The sequence below is a fragment of the Platalea leucorodia genome (assembly GCF_965183815.1).
Source record: "Platalea leucorodia genome assembly, chromosome: 6".
In the NCBI taxonomy this organism is placed as follows: domain Eukaryota; kingdom Metazoa; phylum Chordata; class Aves; order Pelecaniformes; family Threskiornithidae; genus Platalea; species Platalea leucorodia.
This window is the reverse complement of record NC_138828.1, coordinates 58,153,490-58,174,653: the sequence shown is the minus strand read 5'-3', so window position 1 is coordinate 58,174,653 and position 21,164 is coordinate 58,153,490. Positions and strand designations below refer to the sequence as shown.

At 39.4% G+C, this 21,164-nt stretch overlaps 1 protein-coding gene across 1 annotated transcript in view; it reads right to left on the bottom strand.

Moving 5' to 3' along the window:
• Positions 1-20,342, bottom strand: part of GABRA4 (gamma-aminobutyric acid type A receptor subunit alpha4) — a gene marked incomplete at both ends in the record, with an annotated part of 38,196 nt that extends 17,854 nt beyond the window's left edge. The window contains 8 exons of the mRNA XM_082315556.1: positions 702-961; positions 4,305-4,457; positions 5,862-6,005; positions 7,786-7,868; positions 7,972-8,192; positions 10,645-10,712; positions 20,028-20,146; positions 20,260-20,342. Coding sequence (XP_082171682.1) covers positions 702-961; positions 4,305-4,457; positions 5,862-6,005; positions 7,786-7,868; positions 7,972-8,192; positions 10,645-10,712; positions 20,028-20,146; positions 20,260-20,342 — 1,131 coding nt within the window. The remainder of the gene's footprint in view (positions 1-701; positions 962-4,304; positions 4,458-5,861; positions 6,006-7,785; positions 7,869-7,971; positions 8,193-10,644; positions 10,713-20,027; positions 20,147-20,259) is intronic.
• Between the last annotated feature and the right edge of the window lie 822 nt (positions 20,343-21,164).

The following is a 21,164-nucleotide window of genomic DNA, read 5'->3' as shown; positions in this document are numbered from 1 at the left end:
TACCACACAAGTCACACTGAATCCAAAGCACTATGAAAGCTGGAAAGCATTTTGTTAAACAGAGCCCCAAAACCTTTTCAGGAGTTGAGGTGAGCTCCTGTGCAAAGATACACAAATTACATAAAAATGAAATCTACGGTGGACACAAAGGTTTCATCCAGCATTCTTCAAAAACTCCTGAAATTGTAACTGATGAAGAAAGAAAACTCTAGATAGGCAATACATGCAATGAAAGAACTGTGATGTCTAGGAAGTGCTCCAAGGTACAACTGCGATGCTTTAGCTTATTTTAATTCATTAAAGACATTAGCCACATCAAATAACATGCTGCCCTTATAATCTGTAATATCTTGATCTGTATAACCAGTCCAATCAGAATCAGTGTGCAAAGGGAAAGAAAGTTTCCTAAAGATACCCATCCTAACCGACCTTCACCAAAACACAACTAAATATAAAACAGACTGCAGGTATGGATGGACACAACCTCCTCCTCTCCCCTGAGTTAACTCAATAATGCAAGTAAGAATTAAATCATGTTTTACAGGTTTTTATCATTGAATAAGTGTAGCATTAGCCTTCCATTAGGCTGATTTACACTGCATCGTTAGCTCAGAGGGAACCTGGGAGGAAGTTAAAGGCCCGTTTTTACAGAGAAACACTACCAAAACCACAGAAAATGTTTGTATAAGCTGAAAACGTACCGTGACTGTCTCTTCTGTACTTCTTTTTCTTTGTACTGGAGCAACAGGAAATTCAAGAAGGGATTTTACTGTCTTCCTTTTGGCTTTTTCCATTTGAATATTAGTAAAATAGTTGACAGCAGCAAACTCAATAAGAGCAGAGAACACAAAGGCAAAGCAGACCGCTATGAACCAGTCCATGGCAGTAGCATAGGATACTTTTGGCAGTGAATGTCTTGCACTGATGCTCAGTGTCGTCATTGTCAATACTGTGGTTATTCCTTCAAAGAAATAAAGCAAAAGCACTGCTGAATCTGAGTAAAACAAAGTCAGAATAGGCAAGCAGCTCTAAACAAAGAATTTTAAATCATTTACTTAGGAGTCTTTCTCTGCTGCTTGTGAATAGCGTATTAGATTTAAGTCATGGCAACCATCATATAACTATGAGCAGCTATGCACACAAAACAGTTAACCAGTTTTTAAAGGAGGCATGAAAGCCATGACTTCAGCAGATCATCTCCAGTTCACGTGAAGAAAACATGGAAGCCTTCATTTCATATCTTTTCATGTCAAGTTCAATAGAATTTCTTACAAGTTATTTTCTAAACATTTGAACATAATTTAAGTTGTTAAATAAGGGAGTGCTCCTCGGACTGCAACAAAAACATGATTTTTCCTGTAATGGGTTCAGAATGCCACCTATTAGTCTGCATCTGTTACTTTGATCCCACTCGTAATCCAGGCGCCATTAAGTCATGACAAATTATTTTGGTGCTAAGGAAAACTAGAATATTATGTTAACAACTCTGTTAATTAAGAAACCATCACCTTATCTTTTAAACCCTTCTGCTACTAGTCAACCGATGAAATTTAATTAGAATTTCATCTTCTGAAAGAACAACTTTTTAATTAAAGTACACAAGCATGAACACTGAACTCAAAATATGACCACTTCATGGTAATACTTCAAATGCAAATACATGCTGTATAAAACCAAGGTGTGGTTTTATATTGATATTTTTTCATTTTTCATCCAAAATATCCCATATCATACAAATGTAAAATACTGCATAAGTCCTACCATAATAACCTCAAGGAAGACTGACTACAAATGAAGATGTCTTTACTCTTATGAAAAGAACACTGTACCCACTTTAATTCAAGATGAAATGCATATGCTCGGAAGAATTCAAAATAATTAAGAGCATGTTTTCCAACAGGATCATCACATCTCCTATTCCCTAAATGGTGGTATTCCATCTGAGTAATCTCATATGAAAAAGCTTCACCTAGACACTGCCATACAGAGAACTGGACACAATGAAACCAGTCCTTCCTATTGAAGAAGGAAACAAGAAAAAAAAAAGAGTAATAGCCAGTTCATGAAAGCACAAAGAATATCTCAGAGCAAACTCAGCAGGATAAAAAAAAAAAAAAAAAAAACAGATGCAAGCTCACAAAACCTTCTTCAGTGGGAAGGTGTTGAAAAACATACCAGTGAAAATGTTTAAGTCTGAGAAAAAAAAATAAATTATGGAAAGTTATTTTTTTCCTGGAAAAGACCCATCCCTGCTTAGCCCTATCCTTCCTGATTCTACCTTTGTCCACTTCAAGCAAGTAGTTTGTCTGAATATTCTTTCTAAAGACGTTTGTTTAATAGGCGTAAGAATAGGGTAAAGTGACTTCAATGACCAACCATTCCCCAAATACAAGGAGGAGAGGGGAGGCCGTGATAGTATTATAGTTTACTACCATGGTCTTAATCAGATTTCCCCCTGTTAAATGATTCTTCTGGGAGACTTGCAGTTGCCACTGCAACTGCCCTTGGACAAGTGCCACAGGGATTTACAGGGCAGGCAATGAAGTTCTGGTAAAAAATATTACGTATGCACATGAACTGTAATTATCCAGAGCTAAATACTTACAAGCTTCTGATTAGCAATGCACATAACCATACAAAAATATATTAAGAGTATTTTAATATAAAAATTAATATTAAAAACCTGTTTTAAAATTACTGCTGTCGCTCCTCTAAGAAACACCAATCATCTCCCACGATCACCAGATTCAGGTGTCTGAAGCTGTGACTGCAGAAATCACGACCTGATGTACCTTAGTTCCTTGTGTATGCTTCCTCTGTTACCTTTGCCAAGTTCTCCCTAAGCATGCACTGTCCAATGGAAAGATCTTTTGGTTAGCCTCTTCTGACAGTTCCTCTAGAAAGATGGTACCATAGCAGATATTCTGGCTTCATTCCTATCTCTTGCCTGTAACATTTCTATCTTCTTTTAAGGAAACCTTTAGAAAACATGGTCCTTGTTGGAATTTGTCAGAAAACTAAAAAGATACTTTTAGGCATACTTTAAGCCACTTGCTTTCAAAGGCTTATCTGTAACTCAGCGGATGTCCAAACTTTATTATTATCATTTGTTTTCAGTTTCACATATGAATATAATGACACATATTACATCTATTGCTCTATAATTTGCACATTTTCAATTACCACATTTTGTCTGTAAATACAGATTCTACCTTTCCAGTTCATGGCAATACTCCCTTCAAAAAAAGTACCATTACTCAACATCACTGCAAAGGCATGTGAAGCGATATACTAGTTTGCCTAATGTAATGCTTGAGTTGAGAGCTAGCTAGATTAAGTTTACAGGTTGTTTCTCCTATAACGAATCATTAACTTTGTCTAATTTGTGATACCAAACAGTGTTCTGACTCCACTTACATGTTTGAATGGGCCGTCACGTAGAAACATTAATTCCTATCACTCTTGCCAGCATCTATCTATCTATAGAAAGGTTTTTTGTAGAACATTCTCTTCCTGATTAGTCCTGCTTTAGATTACAGTACATTATAAAGTCAAGACATTGCTCTATAAAGACTGCTTTTAAAAGATGTTTTTATCCTACTTCTTTGTAAGGAATTGTATTTCCATTTAATTTCTTATGCTTTGTCTTCCATAGAAGCTTTTTTGTTTTTTGTTTTCAGAGTTCACTGTAGCATCTCATTCAAGCTGTATTTTGATGAGGGCAATTTTAATATCTTGCTATCGTTTTGCTTTTTGAATTCATTTTCATAATGGCAATGGCAGAAAGGAGAGAAGAGCACTAAACATGAAATTACAGTAATAGGATCTAAACCTTACTCATAGCAAGCTTCCACTGATGACACAGATATCTTGTAAGAAGACATCTGTACATCTTGCACACTCCCAATCAAATTCTTTTAAAAGGATTTTAGGTGTGAGTTCAAGTAATTACACTACTGTCCGCTGGAGGATAAAACTGCTCTGGATGTAGGCTAAGGACTGACGGGGTTACTCAGGGCCAGGTCTTCCCAATTTGCTCCCCCAAGCAGGTAGAATCCCCACAGATGTGCATCCATGTGCCACAGGCAATCACGTCACCCTTCTGGTTAAATATTCCAAGTTTCTCTTCAGATTCCAAGGATTCACATAATACATTCTTCATACATTGATAGCAAAAATTCCTCTCAATTTACCTTATTCCCTTGCTTCTGCACTAGCACAGAGGCAGTATACCCCAAGCACTAAAAAGGCCTATTCCAGTGGAAGTCATTAGAAGAGGAAAAAGTATAAAAAGATATAATTACCAAACACAGTTCTAGCTGGAACGGACTCCTTATTTATCCAAAATGAAACTTGAGAAAGGATCACGGTCATAATGCATGGGATATAGGTCTGAATCATAAAATAACCCATTTTCCGTCTGAGGTGGAAGTAAACTGTCATAACAATATATTCACCTAAAAAAAAATAGAAAAGAAAATATTTTTCTGACACTGCATAAAATTTTTGTGTTGCAGAATAACTGTTTCAACTATCAACTAGGATTGTTTAAGATGATGCTATACATACCACTTAATGTGTACAGAAAGACATGTTCCTTAGAGACAAGAATGAATGAAAGTTTTAAACAAAAGATCCTGGAAGCAGTAGGTCCTGACAGTGCCATTCTGAAGCTGCTATCAAAAATATTATAAATGTACACCTAATACTGGATCACTTTTTACAGTACAAGTATGATTTAAAAAAATTCTTCTGGCTTCTGTTGAAGAAGAGTCCCAAAACACAAGCTATCTACCCACCATAGTATCCAGAACATTGTGGTACCTACCTGCCAAATAAAACAATAACAACAATGATGCACATCAAATTACATGGAAGCATCTCAGCTTTTTACTAGGTTTATACGTCAGCACCACTATGATAATGAAACAAATGCAAAAATCATTGACGAGAATTAAAAATACTGTAAGTTTATCTAAAATGTTATCATTCATATCGAACAAGAAAAAAAATTTGCAGTTTTACCGTAAACTGAATAAACTGTCTAAATAAAGCACTACAGAAGGAGCATTTTGGGGACAGTAAGGAAATTCTGTTGTTAACTCATAATAATCAATATGCTGAGAAGTAAATTTCTAGTGTATTGCAAACCGCTGCTTTATCTTTGAGAAAAATATCCAGAGAGCAATACATCAAATATATTTGCTTTATCTGTTTCATTTTGACCATCTCACAACACACAAACTTGCTGATGCTTAGAAAATGATTCCAAATTTTAAAAATATTTTGGGAATATGCTTGTTTATCACCACACTGCTCATCAGTGATACTTCACTCATTTCAGATGCCTGTAGTTGCCATTTGCCTTATTTCTTACAGCACAAATCAGCAGAAGTATCTATTGTGACTAATGCATTTGTGCCTGTCCTTATCTGACTAGAGGGTTTTTATGGCTTTAATAACCCATTCTGTATGCTGTACTTCTATCCCGAGCTGTTTGCACCACCAAACAAAGGAAGTCTTTTGCACATAATGTGGATACAGTGCTGAGAAATTACTTCCTCACCCAGGCATCCTCTTGACTCTTCAAACTGCATTTTAAGCAGTGATTAAATGCTCATTTCGTCCCTCGGAGTAATGATCTCATTCTAGCTTTCTGAAAGACCGTCGCAATCTACTGTAATGAATCTGCAAATGTAAATCTGAAGGACAGAAACCTAATTCAAATTTATGCTCTCAGCCCTTAATATATACCCTATGACATTCAGTAGAATACTTTACAGGAAGGAAAGAAAAAAGCCTTCGGCAATGTCACAGCGTTAGTTTTACCTGAAGTTGATTTTTACTGATGAGATTCCTACCTGTAATAGATTTAATGGTTTCAGTGGATACCGTATGCCCAAGCAGGTCATACTGAACTAAACTGGAAGACTCCTCAGGAACTTCCACTGACTTCTCAGGTCCTTTTGTCCAGGTATAAATCATTTCACTCTTTGGATAAGCATCTACAACACATCATCAGTTTGCATAAATAGGAAACTTCTTCTCACACGTTACTAAGATCCCAATCCAAACCTACTGAAATCAAACGGCAAGACTCACGCTAACAACTTTAGAAGATACTCTTCATGTTAAGTTACCCCCAAAAGCCACCCTCAGAGGAGAATAAATAGGAGCTAAGGTCATATGTCAAGTGTCACACACAAATTCACTTCACATTTGAATGTGAAGTCTAAACACAAGTTCTTTTTGGATCAGCCCTTATTGGGCACATAAAGGTTATCTTTAAGTTAGTTTAGAAATGTCTATCTAAAATTTTATCATTAAAATATACTAATATATAAAAAAGAGCATGTATAAGGAGGATACATTTTGGAGACTGGGTGCACATTTCTTCACAGAAAAGAATTATTATAATAAAAACTATATTATACTAAAAACTATAATATTTTAAACTTGTGTTTAAAATATTTGCCAGAAACCAGAGGTCAGTAAAATACTCACAATAGCCCAAAAATAAGCACACCCAAAGAAGTATTTCACATTTAATACAAAAGACACAGGGCTAGTATTCAATCCCTACACAGCCCAAACTCCTGTTAAAATTAAATTAAATCAGTCTTGTATTTGAAATGGCTACATCTTATTTTAAGTTTCACTGAGGAAGATATCAGATTAGTGTCAAGTGCAATTTCTGCTGGTTGGTGATTCTGCCTGAAGAAATACACCTGTGGAGAAGCCCCCACTATTGAAGCTCCCCTATCATACAGCTGATACCAAAGCCAATTCTGGCAGCACCTGATCTCCAGTCTCACCGTGACAGGAATGAAAAACCCTTATCAGAGCAGTGTCTTTAATATCTCCCTTTAAGCTAAATTTATGCTAAGGAAAGACTATGAGCAGCTTCCAGCCTTCTAACTTCAGAGCTCTGGGGTCAAGGAAAACAGATTAATGTCCAGCCACTGACCACATCGGAGTGTAAAGCAGAGAAGTCAGGAACTAAGGAGGCTTACAAAAGTGACAACATAGTTAATGGCGTGCACCAACCATCCCCAGGTGGTCTGAGAGGTCTCTGCTGCAGATTCAAATCAGGGAATCATAACTACCTCCCTTGGTTGTTATGCAATATGTCCAAAAACGTTCCTTCTAGACAAAGTCTGGAGATTATAAAAAAAAACTACATCTGATTTCAAAGCAGAAAAGGAAAGTCACCTGCACCAAGATTCCTCTCACCAGTCTAAAAATTATTTATCTAGACTAAACTTGCCATGCAGACTCCCGTTATAGGCCAGGAGATAGAGGAGATAGATAGACAATACAACTAAAGACCAAATCTTTACTCGTAACCTACACATCTAACTTAGGATGTCAATGTCCCTCCACTGACTGTAGAGAAAGTCAAATAACCTGCTTCCCTAGGTGCCTTTTACCTAGCTGTTGGAAGGTGAGATGGATCCCACCCTCTTTGTCTTCTCCAGAGTATCTCTCACTTCACTGAGTATCCAATGCTTCCCTAAGAACCAAGAATAACTACATATTTCAAGCAACTGTGTAGCCAGAATAGCGGGGTTTAACATAACAGCTGAATCACTGCCTGCTTTTCAATTCTCTGCCTGGCTCTAATTTTTCAGGCCCTAAATAAAATTCCCAAGGAACTTAACAGGAGTTTTGTCTGCATAAGGATTGTGTATCAAGACTTATATTCAGAAAGTTTAGTAATTGTTCAAAATCTACTTCTACTATTTAAATTCTGTAGTTACAAGAAATTTCATAATTGCAACTTACAACTCCCAAATTTGAGAGGACAAGCATGACCATCCATGGGAAAATCCACTAATCTCATGGGACACTCTGCACTTATTGTAAGCCTATAATGGAACAAATTAAATAGTCTCTGGTTGCCATTTTGTCTAGGCAGTATAACTTTTTGCATACAGTAATTGTAAGAAGCTGAACAAACAAGTTAGATACCTCATTGTGTACAGGATGGTGCCATTTCTCATTATTCTGAAGAGTTTATTTGGGGCTGTCATATTATGTGCAACAGACTTTTTCCCATTCCTGAAGAAAGTGTCAGGAGTCCACACCTTTGAAACCATCAAGTTATTAAGTCTTAAAATTTCAATAGGGCCATCATATTTTAACCTTTTGTCTACCCATGTCTGACGGAAGAAGACATCCATTGTATACTCCTGTATTAAATTGCAGAAAAACAAAGATCACATTTGCATGTATAAGTGTTTCCTGTAAAAAAAGAAATCCCTCAGGAGCAAAGAAATCGGTAGTAAAGAAAATGCTAAGTCCACTACACAAACATATTTCCACCAATTAAAGTGTGCTGTGTACTTCTTAATAACTTAGTTTTCCACATTAGTCATATCAATAAATTGTTACACATACTTAATCGTTAAGGAATAATTAATCTAATTAGGTTGCAGGAAGCAGGCAATTGAATTTGTAGTCAAGCATATAACTGGAAACAAAATGATCTCTCACAATAAGTGTCAACAGATTTTTAAAGAAAAGATATCCATGGATTTTCTGCTGCTGGCTAAATTAAAAATACCAGGACAAACAATTACTTCCACTTTAAAGTCAGGAAAGAAAATTTAATTTCAACTGATGGAAAGTAAGCTTTTAAATGAGGAAAGCTAAATATTTCCTTTGCCATGCCCACAAAACATGGATAAACGCACATATATACACATTTGTTTTTAACTATGTAACTATCCCATTAGCTTCCTCAGAAAAGCCATTGAGATGCTCCAAAGAAAACACGCAAACAACAACTGCGAAATCAGAGACACAGGCACATCATGAGAAATCACAGGTGAATGAATGGATGAAGGAATGCATTTCTCATCTCTGGAAGCTAAAGCATTTCACAAAAAAGCATCATGTGGCATTGAAAAAGGTAACACGGAAAGCTTTAAGTCCTTCCTAACTTACAGTTGTGATTTTGTTGTTAAGCCAAACAATGTTTTCTGACTTTATTTCAAACTCTTCTGCATAACGTTACCATTGAAACTACTTCTATGGCCATATCTATTCACATGGGTAAGGAGGCATGTCTACTAGTGCAATGCATCTTAGAATTATATGTCGTCTTTTTTCATGGCTGCATCCTCCACTGTGGTTTATAGTTAATCTATGAAAAGTCTCTTTTCTAGTGTCATTTCTTGCTGATGACTTCATAGCTTATAACTAGCAGTTTCTGTTATTAGCTTCTACATGACAGATTTTGTAATATGAGATTTCAATCCTTTTCATTACACTGGGTAACAAAGTCACCCCAGCTCTAAAAAGACATTCTGATCATCCCCTGTACTGAGACTATATCACACTTTGCTGTTTCAGTGAGTTTTAGAAGTGCAGCCACATTCAGATTACATTGGGCCACTAATGGATACATTAACTAAAAATCATTCCAAAACCAATTTCTGGATCCCTGAATAGCCTTCTAACTAATCCCTAATGATGAAAGGGGAAACATCTCCTGTAAACTCTCCTTTTGCCAGTTCCTTACCTACCTTCAGTCCATGTTCTCACTCCTGCCTTCTCCAATATAACTAATAATTTCCCATGTGGCACCATGTCAAATGCTTCACTGAAACCTGAGAGATGCCATGCAGCCCTCATTTTAGATTTGAGGCACACGTTACCAGATTTCCTTGGGACCAGATTCTTGTACCCCTCGTCACACTGAACAGCATCATACTATACATGACAACCACCGAAGGGGTAAGATGCATTTCAATATGAGACTGCTGTCACAAACCTAGCCCCTGAAAAAATATCTTGCTATCACATACCTTTACACATCATAGGACCAAATCAGGTGCACCACAAAGTGCACGACAGCACTGTATGGGAAGAAAGTTACTACCCTGAAACTGCCTTTCCCTTAAAGAACTTCAGTACAAACATATAATGCACATACGGCTGTTACTTCCATGTGATTTCTTGGATATTTTATAAAAAAGAGAAACTATTGTGTGATGTAAGGGTATACCACTAGATTATAGAAGTTGATGAGAGTTATGCTGGATTTGACCTCAAATGAATGCAGATGCCGTTCAAGCACAAATAACAGTACGTGCAAATACAACATTTCTCTTCTGTGACTATTTCATGCATGTCACTTTGACGTTCAATTTCTGCAGACATTTATGAAAGCTCTTCTCAGTCAAACATTTGCTGAAAGTGATGCTAAAAGGGGCACAAAGATCAGCAAAGGGCATTCATCTGAAATGAAAACGTCAACAAGTATTTGTGAAATGATGTCATTATTATTCACCTGAGAATAACACAAGTTTCAGAAAGGAAAAGCAATTTCAAAGATATTACACATTTTCCCCACAGTAGACTGACTTAGACACTCCCTGCAAGGCCTGATTCTGGCTCTACACCATGAAAGTCTGTTTTAAATCCTATGAAGTGAATTCCTTAAGCCAGCCAAAAACCAGTGAAAGTGTGACCAGAATCAGGCCTGATGTATCTAATTATAACCTGTAAATTAAGCTGTTACTAATCTTGCCTACTTTGCATGATTGACAGAACAGTACAGATGAAGCATCCACTCCTTACTGCAGTTAATGGTTTCTCAGAACCAGGAAATGGCATTTTAATCCCAGAAATACATACCATTTCTACATCAGAAACAGGTCCAAAACTGGTGACATATATATCTGTTTTGACTTCAGTAACAGGACCTAATGTATGAAAAGGAAGTGAGCAAGAAAATTTGAATTTTGCAGGTCAACAATTCCCATAAATGATCCTGGCACGTGAACAATTATCACTTTGAGGGTTCTGTGGATGAGCAAGAGCAAAATGCAAATACAGGTCATTTCAGATAAGTCTCTAATAACAAACACTGCTCAATTACCTTTACCACATAAGTAAAAGCAGCATTTCCATGCAAATCCCCATTCAGAAAACCAATGTTGATTCAACAGATAAGAAAACAGATGCCAAAAATTAAAATGCTCACTGAAAACACCATGCTAATTAACAACAAGCACCAAATTCGGGAAATCCACATTCCCCAAGGCATTTATTATTACCAATAGGACCAAATGTTAGTAACTGGACTACAGATATTAGCATGCCATGCACTGGGCAATTCAGTACTGCAGTATCAAGAACCACTTCCATATCCTGAGATGCACTTAATTGCTTTAATACTAACAATCAAAATAAAAGTTGGGTATCTAAGCATTTTTGAGGGTCTGAACCTAGGTCTAGATACTACTACAAAGCCTGTCTTGAAAGACCTAGTGATAGTTAGGACACTGTTGAGAACAATGCATTGAGCAGAGGTCTTGTGCTCTCACAGCTGGGCACCACATAGCAACCGTCAGAGAACGCAGTTTTGTTTTAATGTATCATTTCCTTTACTACAGGACAAAACACCTTGAACTTTCAGATGACCATTCACTCTACAGTACACTCTACCATTCCCCTTAAACCAAAGAACACATGCACTAACTAATTTCACCGGGATTTAGGTTTGTTCCCAATGTAAAAGGCTAGAAAGCTGCTAATCATTACCAGTTATTATGATGATTCTGTGATCAAAGCATTAGCTAACAGTTTAATTCGGGTAATTAACTCACATTGTAAATTAAAAAAAAAAAATCTACTGATGGTCTTACTAAACAGTATCTGTTTGAAAAAAAAAAAAGTATAATCTACAAATTCACAACCACAGTTTCTAAACCCCTACAACTCAAATTTCTAAAGAGGATAAGTGGCTCGAGTCTGTTAATTCAGGCTTTGTCATACTATTTGCAGCCTAAAAATGAAAGAAGGAAAGACTTAAGACTGTTAGCAGCAGCAGAATATGTCCCTCTTGGAAAGGAGAGAAAAAAAAAAAAAAAAAAAAAAAATCACTGTTCACAGATGTCACTTTGAATCAAATGTTAAAAGGAGAAAAAGAAACAAGCAACTGGAAAACAGGGAACCTATACTTCTTGCACCTAGAACAAGTGTCAAACTGTGAACAGAAAGTAAAATAAAACCATGTAAAATTATTTCACTAAACAGTTTGCAAGTTATGTAGAGAAGAACAGCTAAGAATTTTTCAGCTAAATGTCAAAAAAACGACTTTGCTGGAAGTTAACAGTTTCACAGAAGGACATTTTTCTGAGATAAAATCTAAAGAAAATTCACCCTACAACAGTTGGTAGCTCAGCAGTCCCTGGAAAGTTGGATAGTTTGGCGTGTCTACCTTGAAGAGGTTTTAAGAAGAAACTCCCAAGTTCCAGATAAGACACTTTCATACCGTGCTCTTTGTTTTGCAATGGGTTGCTCTTTAAACATGTCAAATGGAAGCTGCTCCCCTTTCTACAAATAATGAAGTGTTCATTAGGTCAGGGAAATCCATGAGTGGTTAGACCACTCATTTTACTGACATCATAGTCCAATGACATTTCCTGAATATAATTACTTCTGGAGAGCAGAAGAGCTCCAAGAGATTGGAAAAAGTCATGCTAGAGCTGTCAAGAAACTGGAAGTGAGAACATTAATCTGCAGCATTAGAAAATGGGGGAGAAAAGCCCAATCGCACTTGTACATAGAAATAGAAGAGATCCAATCATATCCGACCTCCCATAATCATAAGACTATAATTTATCTAGGCTTGGTTTAAATATATAAATATTTATTTCACCTGAACTTGAAATGCTTCTAAAATCAAAGTTCTGTAGAAATGAAGAAGTCATTTTCCCAGATAGCTCCAGTAAGAAAATGTAGGAATTAGTCTCTATTACTCAATAATAAGAGAATACTGAATATTGCACTCAGTTCCTGAATCCCTTTCCCTAACTGCTTTATTTGTTAGTTCTAAGAAACCAAATAGGAATACTCCTCAAAAAACCAAAAACAAACAACAACCTTTAACTGCTTTCCTCTGGCAATATCTTCTTTTCTTTGGCTCTCAGAACACTGTAATTTTATAATCATATCAAATTGAGCAAAAGGACAGATTTTTCCCACAGGCATGAGCTGCTTCCCATCAGGCATTGATTTCTTTTGTTTTATTAAATGATTACAGCTTCATGGGCAATAAGTGCTCAGAGATTTTTTGCAAGTTTATTTTTTGGAGTTTCTCAGAAAGAAGGGGAAAGCTAAGACCAAGAAGCTAATCTCCAAATCAGCAAGCTTATGATTTAATGCTATTAGAAATCCTATAGCAGTAGCACAGGACTAAAACTATGCTTGAGTTCACTCTTCAGTAACTGCTATTCTGCTCTCAAACTTTTATTTATTAGTAGGACCCATGAGAAAGAAGGAAGCAAGAACTCTCAGACAATAATGAAGCCACAAAATAAGGTTGAAATTAAAGTTTACTTTTGGTTGCTTGCCCAATATGATGGCAGTACAGTGACAAAACAAATGTTAAAATCACATTTTAGGCCACTGGAAAATGACAGATGAATGAGGATCTAGAAATATTTTAGTCATCATAACAGTTATCCAGCTAGTACTGATGTGCAAGTCCTTGTTTTGCATCCAAAACCTTGGTCAAACAGTAGAATGCCTGGTAGGAGTGAAGACAGCAGGAAGGGACAGTGAAGCTGATTATCTCCTTAAAGCTTTTCCTGTTGTGCTCCACATCTTCCACCTACATTGTCAGTTCACAACTGTTAAGGCCGAATCTTGGATTTTCTAGCACATCCCAGTACTTAATGCCAACTCAGGAGTATCTATGGTGACACCAAAACCTATCCCTTATTCTTCTTGTTCTAGAAGAAAACATAACTCCAGTTGGTAGCAATAGCGGGGGTACAAATAGTGAGTCATGCTTTTTTTTTTTCTTAAAAAACTATTATTAATCATGGGAATTCCTGTCAACGAGGAGGTGATCTGTAGTCACCTAACCTACTTTTACTGGTGATTTAAGCAGCCCTCCGAAATGAACGTGTTGCACCACTTAATCAACTCAGGCTCTGCAAGCAGAAGATCCTATTAGAATCCTTAACATGCTATTACTGTCAATAAAATGCAGTGAGTTGTAAGAAGGCCAGTTAGCTTTAAATGTGACCATTTGGGCTTATCCCTCAATGGATGTTCAGAAAGCATCTATCCACCATAAATCTTCAGGAACACTGAAGAACTATTTATAACATACTGGTGTGTATTTTTATGTCAATGAAATAGGAGGAGAGTCCTACACACTGCAGTGGGAACAGTTAAGTCTGAATCACTGCTTGCAAGATAATATACTTTAAAGAAGATCAGGCAGGATTAAAAGCAACCCCTGCAAAAAGCCAGAATAGTTCAGTGTTAGATAGAGATGCTACATGTGGGTTGAAGAAGCGATGCCAGGCCCTAACCTTGTGAAGAGGAACATAAGACAGTTCTCCCATGCTTTTTATGCCAACATATGGGTTGAACTGCAGCACAGCTCCCAGCGAAAGACTTTGGGCTCCATTATCCCCGCGTCTCCATAGGCAACTGTCACTGCAGAGATCTCCACTGTATGTAAACAGTCAAATCCTGCACAGGCTTTCTGTATATTGCAAATTTTGCCATCAAGAGTCACGCAACGAATCGGGAACATTAGCAAACAAGTCTGTACAAAGGTTTCAACATACAAAGTACAATTTAAATGCCAAGCGCAGTTATTGCTGCTATTATGAGATCAGTCCCAGGATACATAAACTACATTAAATTATATTACATCAGTTCCTACAGCTACATCTAAAAAAAAAAAAAAAAGTAGTTGCTACAGATTTTTTTTTTTAAATATAACTACATGTGAAAGATTTGGTGCTTTCTCTTTCCAAATTCTTGCTGCCTGAATACGGTTGATATCTTTTAAGTGAAGGGAAAAAAAAGAAAAAAAGCCATCATATGAAGCATGTTCTCTTGTTTCGTTCTGTCAGAAAGAACAGCCAAGGACACCTGCTATATGTAAGATTTCTGTTAGGAAGTCACAACAATTAGGTAGGGCATTCTTTTAAAAATGAACATGGAATTCAAACATGTGGGCTACATTCTCCACCAAAAGACAAATACAACAAATGCAGCAGCACACAATAACCTTTGTCTCTACGTATGTTCATCCATCAGCATGTCTGAACCCTGAAAAGGGAAAAACATACCTGCAGAAATGAGGAGATTACTCTGTTTCTTTGCCTGTTCATCAGCAGATAATGTCTGCTGAGACAGCCAACAAGCTTGATACTGGTGCCAGTTTTCATGATGTGGACACCTGTCTACTAAGAACTGGACTAAGAATATCAGCTAATTTTATACAGGCCACTGAACAACAGACAGATGGTAATGACTTCAAGCATTACTAACCTGGGCCAAATTCAAATCAGTCAACTACAGGTATCTAATTCCATATCCTGTTAAGCCTTTGAGTCATCTACTCTCACCAGCTGAAGAAGACTGGACAACTGCCTGAAAAAAAACGGATCAGCTTCACTTTACAGTGCTCACTTAAGTCCATTTGCAATCTAAACAATAAACTACTACATCCATTATGCCAAGCAATGGAACCTTGAAGGTACATGTGAGTTCCTAATAAGACCAGATAATCAGAGATATTTTCCTGTTCTCTAAAAACAGAAAATTGTCTTTGCTCTTCAAATGTATTCTGTGTTTATTTTCTGACTAAAGTCATTCCTCCTGCATTGACAGGAAAAGAAACTCTTCAGAAATGCTGTTCATCAGCTGAACATCACACAGCCTAGAAGGGGCAGAGAAGCCCTCTCCTACCCTTCTTAGGGGAGACGACGGCCAACATATTTCATTCCACCAAGTACTCAGCTGAGCTTTCACAGATATGAGATCACGAGAAAGAATATGAAAAGAGGAAGGAAAGAAGAAGGAAAATGAACGAACACAGTCCTGTTCCTTCTATTCATGAGTGTACGTGGCAACCTCTAAACAGAAAGCGACAGAGCTATCACCATTTCACTAGCTGACAGAGAGTCCTGCAGCTCATGCCAAACTCTACCTTGCACAAATAACAGAACCCAAGAGGACAGAGAGCTCCAGCTTCCACCAACTGATGGGCAACCACACCACAGTGGGCCAGTAACATGCTGTGGGAGTTACTGTCAGCCTGTTTAGAGCCAACATCAACCCGTTTTGCAGTCAATCAAAGAGCCACGGGCAGGAGGCAAGCCACACACCACCTTCCTTCTTTGGTCCAGCCATACAATTGGCCATTAAAAGCAAGATGCCAGAGAGGAGATGTTCTCTAAAAGGCACAATTCATTAAAATTAGCAGATACCTGGCAGCACACTGTGATGCTGCCCTCACCAGCTTCAGTCCCTCCATTCCTTCTTACTTCCGTAAGTGCAGTCTTAAGTGTGATGAGTTACTGTATCATGAAGTTTCAAAGACACCGTTACATTTTTTAAAGTTATAATCCAATACAGGTTTGAATCGGATCACACGGGCCCTTACTTATGTCAAGAGCTGCTCAGGTAGAGTCTGAAACCAAGTGTTTAAAATGGCAAATCAGACCCAGGCCTTCTAGTTCAAGCAAATAATGCTCCTCTCAAAAAAGTCATCTGGACCTCTACCCTCACTTTGAAACAAATCACCAGTAGAAACGTAACAAGGGGATTTTCAGGGAAAATCCAGGTTTTCCAACTTTCTATAGTTTCTCTTTGTGTCATACACAAAATTTTTAAAAGCAGATGAAAACTGGAGTCAGTGTCTAACTGGGAATGCTTTTGCTTCAAAGTTTTCCAGCTGAATCAAAATAGCACTGTGGTAACACTCTTGAATCAAGTTTTCCAGCAGATAATGCTTTTAATTAATCACACTACAAGCGGCATCTGTAAACACCCTGTTCTTATGATTTGTTAGATTATAGGGTGGTTTTGACCAGGATATCCCCATGCATTACGAATTCCATTCTGAAATTCAGGAGAATGATAAAATGGAGCATACAGAGTAGGGAATGGAATTGACTTCATTTCCACCACACTATTTTCAAACATCATACAGCATTACTTTATTCATTAGTCCCCAAATACTTTCCCTCTACTGAAATTCAAAACTCTTATGCATTAAAGTCTTCCTGACAGCACTTGGTTTTGGGTTTTTTTTTTTTTTCTTTCCTACACAAAACTACCCATTCTGCTTTGTTTCATTAAATTTCTAGGTGAAATCTCTTTGCTTCTCTCTTGCTTCTTTAGATTCCCTCCCCTTTGCCCCCCAAACTTAATGGGAACTTTCACTTAAGTGATCTTTAATAATCTTTTCATAAATCCTTCTAGTTTTGTTTATTACACTACCAAACCTCACAGTGCTTAGTAAGTGACAGCAACTTTTCAGGGTTTTTTCAATCCATTTAATAAAGTGAGTTTGTAATGCAAGGTGTCAATCAAATGACATGGGGAACTTCATTCTTCTATTAACCCTCAACATAGGCCATGCTCCTGCATAAGAAGTACCAAGACAAGCTTCCATATACTCCATTGAGGTTCAAAACCCTCCTGAAAGACCATTTCCACATTTGTAAGCATGCTCAGGCAATTTAACTTCTCCTCTGTAACTACCAAAAATTTTGCTAATTAATGATAGCACGGAGAATTTAGATCCAATTTTAGGAAATCTCCAAAAACTAACATTTTCTACTTCGTTCTGCATGCAAAAAATCTTCATGAATTGTTATTTGTGGCAACTCTGAAAGATGCCAGCAAAATTCAGAATTTGGCTACCTCCCCAAGTCTGATTTTAAACATCATTTGCACCAGAATTAGAAATGTTTTCATTGATTTGAAGTTTAAAATCAGCAGTCAGACCTCTGTGCAGCTTTTTGTTCTTAAAATAAAACCTTCGTTTCTTTTCGAGCCACGTGAAAACTAGATGGTGAATCAGCTTCAAGAATAAAACGAAAATAAATATTCTGCTGTTCATCAGAAAGTGACGTAGCTTTAACGTTACCAAAACACACTATACTTTCCATCTCTAAATATTCCCATTCCCTCTGACATTTTGTTTGCTATGCTATAAACTAGTGAGTGACCCACTTTTAAGATGCAAGTCCCATTTGTCATAAAGATTTATCAGAAAAAACAATCCAAAATATAGGGAAAACTTGATTTGGATAGTGTATATTTTAATAACTAATCCAGAGTTATTACTCTAAGTTATGTCAAAAAGTCAAATCTGACCAACTGCAGGAATTTCTTTCTTTGGTTGGTTTTGGTTTGTGGTTTTTTAAAAGCTGTTCTTGTCAAATCAGGTGAAGATAACTTTTGCTGTAAGGAGCTAAGGAGGCAGGCATCATTTTCAAAAATAAAGCATTTCTTTTCCCCATGTGTTACTCAGAAGTTTAAAACTCAAAGATAAGTGGTTTAGATGTTATAAGGAAGAAAAAGCAAGAAGCAATGTAATATCCATTTTGTGAAATATTCACCCAGAAGTGTTTTCCCCAGACTGAAATCTGAGTGTTTTTCCTCCCTCTATCATTTACTTCAATATTGCCATTATGAAACTTCAAGGAGATCCAATGAACTTTTTCTCCTTGATAGCATTTTTCTGAAAGTCTGCAACACTTATTGGGGAAAAAGATCTACTCTTGCAAAATATCTTGCAAAGGACAACTGTATTAAAATAAAAATCAACATAAACTGTATGTCATATTACATATTTAGTAGTTGTTTAATTTTGGAATTCTGATAATGCTCATAAAGCATCTTTGCTAGATGACTAATTAGTTGGCATTCAACCTAAAATGATGCCAAACATAGCACATCTCTTGTACGCGTGCAGAAGTGTCTGTAACCTCTCCGCAGAGATGAAATTGCAAAAGGCTACTGGTTCCCAATGATTCCTCCAGGTGCTAATAAATTTAGCTTCCTTCTCACTTAATGTGTAAGCTAACTTATAGAAGGCCTCATTTATTCCATACACTCAACATCACAAAGGAGTGATCAACGATGCCAGGTGTTGTCCTTTAACAATCATGATCGTGCATATGAGCACTGTATATGGCATGTAGGGAACGTGTTGGCATACATGTCAGTGTAGATGGATCACGTGTATGAAGAAAGTACTTTCAGAGGAGGAAGAAAGTATTTTGCAACATAAACCTACGCAAGGATCTCATTCAGTCCTGTACAGAAAGCAGCCTATAAAACACTCATTATAGCTTTTTGCATCATGAGAAGAACCGTAGCATTTCTTTTTAATTTTTTTACTTTCAAATCTGTATTTTTAATATCTTCACTCCAGATTACAAAATAAACTTCTATTTCATCCTGATCCAAATGATTTTTGGTTCCAAGTCCCCACACAGTAACATCAAAACCAATAAAGAACAGCAAGTCTGGCTGCTTGTTCAGCAGCACAAAACTGCATCTTAACAGCCTGGCGCACGAACGGGGCACGAAGCCCCCACACGCAGAGCACAGGTGAAGGCAAATTCGAGGCTTCTTCACTTCTAATTCCTACACAGCCATTAAGCCTACTACTTCCAAATCAAAGCTGGAATTCGAGCAACTGTGGTAAAGAACTGGCGCACTCGGGCATCTGAGCTCTGCTTTTCCCTAACTAGTGGAACGGAACCCATCCAAGACCTGACCTCTTAGGCTGGTAAAAGTACACTTGTTTCTATTAGGACTCGATCCGTGGCACTTAGGGGTCAAAAACTGCCAAAAACCAGAAGAACCTGGATGTCAGACAGGTCCCTCCACCCTCATCAAGCCAACGCACACCGGCTTCAGGGCTTTTTTTTTCTTTTTTTCTTTTTCCCCAGCAGCCCGAGCCCAGGCTGTGGGCAGAGCAGCGAAGTGGGGGCTGAGCCCGGGACCGCCCCAGCGAGGCCCCCACGGCGGGGGTCGCTCAGCCCCCCCCCGCCCCGGAGCTTTCGGGGCCAGGCGCTGCCTCGCTGCCGGCCCTTCAGTCCCCGGAGGGCTCGGACCCCGGGGCAGGGTCGGGGACACACACAGGTTTTCGGTCGGTAAGGGGTCGGTACGAGCGGCGAGAGCTGCGCCCCCCGCCCCTGCCCGCCCCCGCCCCCCGCGCCGGCACCGCACCGCCACCGTACCCCCGAATCCCGGTCGCAGCCGGTTGTCATAGCCATCCAGGAGGCTGTTCAAAATGCTGGTGAAATTCTCCGGCCACAATTTCTCCTCTTTTTTGCTCTGCCCTGGCGGCCCGGTGAGACTACGAGGCAAAGAGGGAACGGGTGAGCGGAGCCGCCGGGAGCCCGCGGGGGCAGCGGCACCGGGACCGGGACCGGCCGCCCCGGCCCCCCCGCCGCCGCCGGGGGTACTCACCACGTCGCCAGGCACAGGCAGTGCAGGAGGGCGATGGAGAGACCCGAGGACATGGCGATGGCTGGCTCCTTGGCAGAAACCATCTTTGCATGCCATACTTCACGCCTGGGCACGTTAAACGCCTTGTCCGGGGCGGGGAGGGGGGCGCGAGGCCCGGCGCGGGGGCGGCGGCGGCGGCGGCCCCCGGCGGCCCTACATGCGCGGCGCCCCGGTTGCCAGGCGCCCGGCACGGGCGGAGGAGCGGCGAGTTTCCCCGCACCGTTAACTCTCTCGGGGCAACAGGCGCCGGTCCCCGCCGCTCCCCCCCGCTCCCACCTCCGCCCCGCCCCGCCCGCGGCCCCGCGCTCCGCCCCGCTCTCCCCTCCCGGCCGCCCCGAGGCGGAGGGCGGCCGCCGCCGCAGCCCCCGCCGGGCCGCCGCCGGGGCAGGAGCCCGCCCGCCCGCTGCCTCTCGGTGGGGGGCGGGGAGGTGGGGTGCCCGTGCGTGAAGGGTGGCTGGGGGCGAAGTGGTGGCGACCGCGGCGGCGAAGCCGTCCTTCGTCCCGCTCACCGCTGCTCCCCGAGGCGGGGGGGAACAAAAGGCAGAGCGGAGCGGGGAAAGCGGTTAATGCCCCGGCGAGGAGGGTTTGGGAGCGGGAGGGTCCCTCCGCTCCGGTGCGAGAGGAGAGGGGAGAGCGCCGACTTCAAGGTTAAAACGCAGCGTACCCAAAACGGATGGGAGCGAGTGGGTTATCGTGGGCTCCTAAAAGTAAAAATGCCAGAATAAAAGAACGGTTTTACATTTTATCTTTTTTTTTCCCTTTTCATTCCTATAATTAGGAAACAAGATTTGGTGACCCAAATAATTTCCATTATACAAGGTCCCAGGGATTCTGCAGCAATGACAGTAAAATCCACTCAGAAGTGT